At 39.8% G+C, this 8582-nt stretch overlaps 1 protein-coding gene across 1 annotated transcript in view; it reads left to right on the forward strand.

Moving 5' to 3' along the window:
* PRIMA1 (proline rich membrane anchor 1) overlaps window positions 1-8582 on the forward strand; it is an 81645-nt gene extending 73063 nt beyond the window's left edge. Inside the window, exon 5 of the mRNA XM_088145211.1 lies at window positions 7540-8582. Coding sequence (XP_088001337.1) covers window positions 7540-7549 — 10 coding nt within the window. The 3' untranslated portion in view covers window positions 7550-8582. The remainder of the gene's footprint in view (window positions 1-7539) is intronic.

Here is an 8582-nt window from a genome sequence, read left to right on the forward strand (position 1 = left end):
GCACCATTGTAAGAATGTGCAAACTTCCATCAATGAAATATTCTGTGTCCCACCCACCCCACTCTGGGAGACTCAAACTCATCATATTTGGCATATTGTGTGACCAATCATTGATTCCGCAGCAGTTCATATTCACCTCTTTATCTTCCAGCTTAAATTAGTTCTATACTTGCAAGAAAACATTGGGGTAGAATGATGAAACAGTGAACATTTGCACAGCCTTGCTGGATTAGGCCAAGAAGTCTCTTTTAGTCCAGCATTTTGTTTCTCATAGTGGCCAACCAGATACTACTGGGATGCTCACAAGAAGGAAACAGAGACATACCTCTTTCCCACTGCAGTTCCTCTGCAATTTGTATATGAAGGCATGCTGACCTAAATCCAGAGGTCCTTTGCACAACTCCATCTAGTATACCAGTTTCACCCATTCCTGGATTGGGAGGATCTGCTCATTCTCACTCATGCTTTAATCACCTCTCAGTTGGACTACTGCAATGAAGTGTTCAAGAGTCTGCCCTTGAAGACCATGCAGAAGCTACAATTGGTCCAGAATGCAGTGGTGTGAGTAGTTATGAGTACACCTCAGTATGCCTCTATAACATCTGTACTTTGTAAGCTGCACAGTAAGCTTCCAGGTGAAATTCAAGGTGCTGGTTATCACCTATAAAGCCTTTCATGGCACAGGATTGGGATATTTCCAGGACTACCTGTCTCCAATTGTTTCTGCCCATCACACATGCTCTAACAGAGCAGGCACATTCCAGGTCCCTTCCCTGAAACAATGCCATCTCACGGGATCTAGGAGGTGTGCCTTTTCAGTTGTGGCACCTGCCCCATGGAATTATCTCCCCCTCAAGATTCAACTGGCCCTGACCATGTTAGCCTTGAAGAAGGCTTTAAAAACCTGGATGTTCATTCATCTGTTGGCGCCAGGATGTTAGGGTGCCTCATCCTGGAACTGGAGTACTGTATATGCAGTTAAGTCCCAATTGTGTGATTGTTCTCAGTATTGGGTATTGTTGTTGTTTTGGGGATATTGTGATTTGGTTTATTGTTGTACATAATAATAATATAATAAATAGATTATAATTGAAATAGTAAATGTCTGTTGTGTGTAGAAAATAAAACAATTGCCCTGGCCCCAAGGAGACTATGTGATCCCTATCAAATAGGATTGTGCTGCAAAAATAACCCAAAATATTATTACTTTTGCTGCAACACACCCACGTAGTCTCCTCTGTACAAATGGTTGCAAATGTGACATAGTTTATTTTGATCTATCCATTTGGTCTGTACATGACAAGGACTTCTGGACTCATATCCTACAAGTATTCTAACTCAGCCTTCCCCCCAGATGATGCTGTCCAGATATGTTGGCTGTTTTTACTGTAATCTATCAAGTGACTTCGGTAGGTAACAGTATAGCAAGTTTCATAAACAAATAAATGGCAGGTCCCTGGATAGGCTGGATATCCTGATGACACTATACATTATGCATGCACATCCCTCGCCTATTCCCCTGCCTATTTGTCTTCAAGAATACATTTGTAGGCTTCAGAAGAGAGTGAACTGGAAGTCAGCTCCTTGTGTATCTCCTAAGGCTCTAAGCATATTTGACATTAAGGCCACATTCTTATTACACAATTAATTAGACCAATGGTGGGGAATAATATATCACAAGTACATCAGACAGGGGTTAATTCAGTCTACTAAGCCCAGTGGAATAAGACTTTAGCATTAGACAGACCATTCTTGCATAATTCCCTCAATCAGCCATGCTCTAGAAATAGCTGATATAGAGGGATTAATGACCCTTATATCTCTTATGATCAAGATGAAGCCCCAGAGGGGCCCTATGACAGTAAGTCTTTCTAGGCACTTAATCTCTATGGCTGTTTCAGTTTTACCTCTCCCCCTTGGCTGGTTACAAATGAACAGAAATTGGTGGAAGATGGATAAGAGTCCCTCCCAACTGCTCCACAGTAGCGGTGACTCCGATTGCACTACCACACGTTTTTTCTTAATTTTTTCACTTTGTCTTGGAAAAAGGAAAAGAGCAGTGGGGCAGGAAGTGAAAGACACCCAGCCTTCTTAGCAGTGGTTTGAGGGACTGTAAAAAGGCCACTGTAGCACCAACCCAGCCATCCCCAGTATTATGTTATTGGTGTACAGTGGTGAATCTACAAGTTAGGAGAGGGGATCATTTGTACTATGGGAATTGGGCTTAAATATGTCACAGTACTTAAAATTAAAACGAATCTTGTGGCTGCCTAACCAAGGCTGGAACTACAGCATACAGGAAGATGAGGTTTAAATTTCTTTCCCACATCACAACCGTAGAATAAAAATAACACACACTTACACACACAAGCTTCATATAGTGATGTGAAAACTCCCATTAGCATCAATTGAGGCTTTAAAATTGCATTTTGCAGCAAAACGGTGATCTCCTTCACTCTCAAAAATTGCATTTGGCAGACAAGTGCTTAAACCTACATTCTCCATTTGCTTTGAAACCAAATTAGGCTTGTTTTCATTCCCCCCCTACAAACCCTTCATGCTATTGCGAAAGGCGTATTTAACATCAGTTAACTCTTAAATTGGCAGTAATGTATAATCTAATTTTGTTTAAATCTAAAAGGCTTCTCAGCCAAGCCTCAGCTCTTCCTATTTACTGTTTCAATTTCTCATTCCATTCAGGGTTTGGTTTTTTACTTTTTGCTTTTTGTTTTTTGTTTTTTGGTCTGGCTAAATCATAAATTAGCCAGTCTGAAAACAAACTGGGTTTCATAGAAATGAATGGTAACTATAGCTATTGCATCAAATGCTTAGCCCCTCAGAATGTTCCCATTGAAGAATATAGAAGAACAGCAGCAAAGAGCCACATACACTCGATATGCAGATGCTATAATTATAACTGGTATTCTCATTTGAAAGAGCTCTGGATAATCCAATTTTTCCAAAGAGAGTTACTGTAGCATCCCTCATTTCCTCCCACCATTTCTCCCATCAGCAAATTTCATGGCAGCTATGAAGGAGCACAGAAAGGCCTCTTGATTCCAAAGAATGGGATCAAACCTCACAGTGCTCTTTATTGCTAGACTGATGGGCGTACAGTGTTGATGTGGTTTCAACTGGTAAGTAGCCTCTAGATTTTCTCATAAAAATGGCAGAAAAAAGACCTCCTATTCTTCCCTGATCAGAAGTATATAGTAATAATTCTTGTTCAGGGGTTCCCAATCCTTTGGGGCCAATGGAGTACACTGACATTTTAAGATCACATTGTAAGTACCCAAGAAAATGGCTGCCATGGGAACAGTGTAGTCAGAAAATGGCTGTCAGGAGGATGACCACAAATGTTCCAATTTACCAGAAGGCAAAATCCATGAAAATGTTCCCAGCTATCTTTGTCTTTTTTCTAAGCAGGTTTTATGTCTCATAACACCCTTATGGAGTATATGTAGAATTCAAAGACATTCTTGGCCATGTTGCAGCTTCATTTTTTATTTTGTGTCAAATTAAACATAATTTTAAATTTAAATGAAATACAGTGAAGTGGGGACCTGTCAGATGCCAAAGAAAGTGTCCAAAAGCTCATGAGTACCCCAGGATACCAAGTGGGGATCCCAGTTAAAAGGACTTCCATTTTCCCACATGATTCAGGCCTATATATGGGCATGGCTACTTAAGGCTCTGGCCAGAGTTGGACACAGAAACTGGAGACAAGGTGGCCAGGGAGGGGGGTATAGATCTGAGGAACTGAATATCCACATGTGAGAGCACATGTGACTTCAATTCCACCTAAAGAGTGATGCACTTCAATAATATTAAGCCCGGGACCTAATGGCTTTATGATGGAAGGGCTGTAAAGTGTAAGGGGCAATATGACATGGGGTGAAGGACTAGGACTAGGACTAAGCAGACCCAAATTCAGATCTAAAATCAAACATGGTAGCTTGCTCAGCCCAATCTACCTCACAGCAGTGTTTATTTTAAGGAACAATTCATATACTATTCTGCGGATATAAATGTAATTACATTTGAACTGATGGTGGTGGTGGTGTGATGATGATGATACGCTGGCAGCATTTAGTTTGTTTATTTATTTATTTATTTATTTAATCAATCAATCAATCAATTAATCAATTTATATAGCTGCCCATCTCACCACAGGCGACTCTGGGAGGCATACAACAAAGCTAAAAACAGTAAAATACATTAAACATATATAAAATAAAATAAAACAGAGAATAAAAAGAAGTTAAAAATAAGGGAGCCGCTATTTATTTATTAAATCAATTTATGTATTTGGAGAGCTTCCTGCTCTTCTCCCTGAGTGGAGCCGTGGATACCTGCCCCACAGTCTCGCTCCTGTAGTTCTACTAGTTCTATACATACAGAAACTTGAAGTATCAATATTCTACTTTTAAGGGAGTCATCATGTTATTGCTCAGGAAATGACAGACACAGTAAAAAGCCTTTCATAGGCTAGGTCAAACCATCCCCATGATGGTACCTTTCAAATGTGTTGGACTGCAGCTTTCGTCTTCTTCATTCTCTCTCTTTTGGGATCAATGAGCACACTGACATATTGAAGCCATGCTGGGAGTGCTCAAAGAAAATGGCTGCCATGCAATAGGCATACCTATTCGCTGAATAGCTGCTGTACTGAACAGAAGGCAAAGCAGCATAATTGCCACTCAGTAGTCCCCCAAGATTCTCACTACACATTGCTGATTTAGGGGTGATTGGAACTGTAATCAAATATATCCAAAGAGTAGTGGGTTGGGAGAGGCTGGACTAGCTGATTTGACTTGGATGTGGTGAAGATACTTGTTCAGTATTCCTATACATTTTGCTCAGCCTTAGGGAAAAATTGCTGCTAATCCCCACAGATGCTTTCATACCAATTTGTTCATCTGTTGAAAAACTGAGGGCCAGGTTTCCTCCAGATGTGGTCGGTGGCAGCAGAGTAGCTAAGTGATCAAACTGCTTTTACTTTATTAAGTGGCTATCCTCTACTGGCTTCAGTTACACCCATTAGCAAATGTGGATATTAATACTGACATTATGGATTACATCAAAAGAATAATGACATTAATTAACATTCGCTATACAAGTGTTGAATCTTGTTATTATAGTTACTCAGAGGTAAAAGGAACCTTGGATTCTGTTCCCCAAATCAGAAAGCTCCCATACATGGGAACTGCTGGGTTTGCTGTAGGAACAGCATAATGGCATCTCCTGAAATATAAAAGGCCCCACTATTGTGGGTTTTTTCCAGTGCCAGGTTAAAGCACTGGAGAGGCAGTAACGCTATGCAAGTGTGCTTGGAGTCACTTCTAGGCTTGAAAGGTAGAATGGGTGAAAGAAAAACAATTTGATCTCCAGGTATTGGACTATATCTCTGCCCTTTGCATTTGAATCCCAAAAGGTATTTTGGAGTATGCATTGGCTAGGACTACCAGTTCCAGGCTGCAAAAGTTCAGATGACCACTAGATGGCAACACAATAATAAACTAAACCCTATGCTGCCATCTAGTGGTATCTGGTGGTTTTGTTTTTTTTAACACAGATCTCCTAACTGGCATTGCAGCAAATATGCAACCCTTTAAAAGAGCCACATCATTTCCAGGGATCCCAGGGCAGCTGCATAATCCCAGGAAAAGATATGGCTGCTTTAAGAAACAGCAGATAGGAACCATATTCATCCTCCTGCTTTCTTCAAATCACCTATCTGGAACCAAAGCTTAACAGGTGCACAGCCCTATTCATATCATTCTGAAACTCACCCTGAATTGCTCAGATTTATTTACTTTTTTTAAAAAAAAAGCATTGGCAGTTTGCCTGAACACAGTAAAAGAAGGTTCAACTAGATTAAATTGTCAATTGTTTGATTGATGATACGTTTAAGTTTTCAAAATCTCTACTTGATCAGAACAAGGGAGAGAAGAGGGAAGAACCCTGCATTTGATTTACATTTTCATTTTTGCCAAAAATGATCAATAACATTTCAGAGAACTAAAATCCTTTCTCTGTATATAAAACTTCGTCCAGGGAAGCTTTAATTGGTCCACTAGCAATCAGGTTTTAATTTGGAGGGGGAAAAATACTTTCTGTTTTACCAACTGCTGGTTTTCTCTCTCCTAATCTCTTCCATCAAAATTAGTGCTTTTACAAAGACTCATTCCCTTCTGCCACAGGACATTTGGCCGCTGTCATTCCCAATGAATCTAATCAACCTTCTGCAGTGAGCAAAATTGTTACAAATGTGAGGCTGATTGAAATTAGTGATCTGGGTCCCAGTGTGAGCAAAAGCAGCTTTGCATTCTTAAATCTCAGGCAATGTTCAGGAAGTCAAAGGGAAATAATAGCCTGAAAGGAGACAAGGGTTGTACTGGTGGGGTTGGGAGATTTAATATGGCATTTAGTTAACCAAACTAGTGCTAATTTATTGCTAGGAGGATTTTCCTTTCTGGGCATATGAAATAATTCGCCATCATATTCACCTGTCTTTCCAGATTATGCTTAGAGGTGAGGCTCAAACTTTTCCAGATCCTGGAGAAGTTTGTAATCTACTGTAATCTATAAGATTATGCTCTTATCTCTTCCAGATGGAATCCTCCAAAAGGAAAGACAATCAGGGAGCCAGATTCTGCATGGTGATTTGTGAATTGACAAATAAATCCCTTGATTTAAAGCTCCTGCAAACTTTTTTTTATGTTTAGTCTGGGAGAATCCCTTTCATATGAAGACCTAGTTTATGCATTATGCTAAACCATGGTTTGTTTAACTAAAGTTTATGAAATATACCACAAATTGTTGGGCTTGCAGAAGAGACTAAACCATAAATTGTGGACTTCCAAAATATAACAGATGGGTTTGCACTTTGTATAAAACCAAACCAAAACCCATTTTGATTCATGCAACTTGCAAACCCTGCCATTAACCCTGAGAAGCATAGAAACAGCCTTCGTGTGGCAGAATTCCCTAATGCTGAAAGCTGCATATAACTGATGAACTTGCATGGAAAAGAATCTCATAAAAGAGACACAGTTAACACTGCCCATGTGATTGTAACATTAACATGCAGCCCTCAGTACTAAGGCTCAAAATTTCTTTCACGTTGAGCTTGAGTCCTACTAACCTCCCTGAATAGATCACTTCTGTTTTCTCAGTATGTATGGAAGTAGTTCCAGGTATGTTTTTTTCAATTTCCCAGTCTAGTCTACAGCCCAGGACTTTGCAGATAATCCCTCTTCCAAATACTAACCAAGTCAACACTGCTTAGCTTTCTAGGTAAGCCAAGGTCAGACAGCTGCTACCTCCTGTCTCCAACATGGGCACTTGCTATAAATAAATAAGTTGTTCCCAATTTGTGTGAAAGTATCTGCAAGCTCTAGTAATAAAAGTCAAGGAGCACAGTGAAAAAATGGGAATTAATTAAATATAAAGAACACCAAACAAATGACAAGTACAACAAGCAGCCTTAGAACTAACAATGAAAATATCAAAGTGATGTTGCTTTCTGTTCTTTAGGGTCATCTAAGTTAAAGGAACAAGCAGTCAAGAAATACACCACAGACCAGCACTTGGGAGCCATGAAGGCCTTGGAAAATGCTGTGATGTGTCTCTGCCTACAAAGATCAGAATCATGCAAACCATGGTATTCCCTGTGACACTCTGTGGAAATCAAAGTAGGACTTTGAAGAAGCAGGATAGGAAGAGTATTGACGCTTTCAAAAGTTGGTGTTGGGGAAACCTCTTGAGAATACCATGGACAGCCAAGAAAAAAACCCAATGGATCATCGAACAAATCAACCCAGAGTTCTCACTCAAGGTACAAATGACCAGGCTCAAATTATCTTACTTCAGACACATTATGTGGAGACCCAGCTCTCTGGAAAAGGCTCTAATGCTGGGAAAGGTGGAAGGAAAGAAAAGAAGAGGAGGACCAGCAGTGAGGTGGATAGACTCAGTTACAATGGCGATGGGTATACTGCTGGAAGACCTGAAGAAACAGCTTAGGGACAGATTGTCATGGAGAAAATCTATCTATGTGGTCACTAAGTACTGACAACAACTTGAGGGAACGTAATCAATCAAAACTGTAACTCAGGCCTAAGGATGCCTTGATTCATTATAATTGTGCAGAATTTAATCCTAGTTTTGACACCTACAGGTTCATAGTGCACAATAAAATGTTTCAGAATAATAAAACAAATGCTACCTTGGAGCATTATTCTGAAGTTCCCTTTGAGATCTGGCCTCTGGAAATTGATGATATCTGCAACGTCTGAATGGCTGCCACATTTTAGGCAAATTGCAGTACGCTATAAATAATAGTAGTTCATTGCTTCCTGTAGAAAAATTATGGCCAAGATTACTAACAGGTCCTCCTGCAGTATTGACATTTCTGTCTCTTGGTGACATTGAAACTTAGCTCCCTTGATCAATGTGTCCTTAAGTAGGGACTGTAGTTTAGTTGAGCTGTGTTGTCATAAATTTGATTTATAAAGGATTGTCTAATATATCAGGGACCCAACACATAACATTCTAGATTTAATTCTTTCCCAATAAAG

This window comes from Python bivittatus, unplaced genomic scaffold, assembly GCF_059951505.1.
Source record: "Python bivittatus isolate LINGU-HERP-01145 unplaced genomic scaffold, Pbiv_v1 ctg000480_np1212, whole genome shotgun sequence".
NCBI lineage: Eukaryota > Metazoa > Chordata > Lepidosauria > Squamata > Pythonidae > Python > Python bivittatus.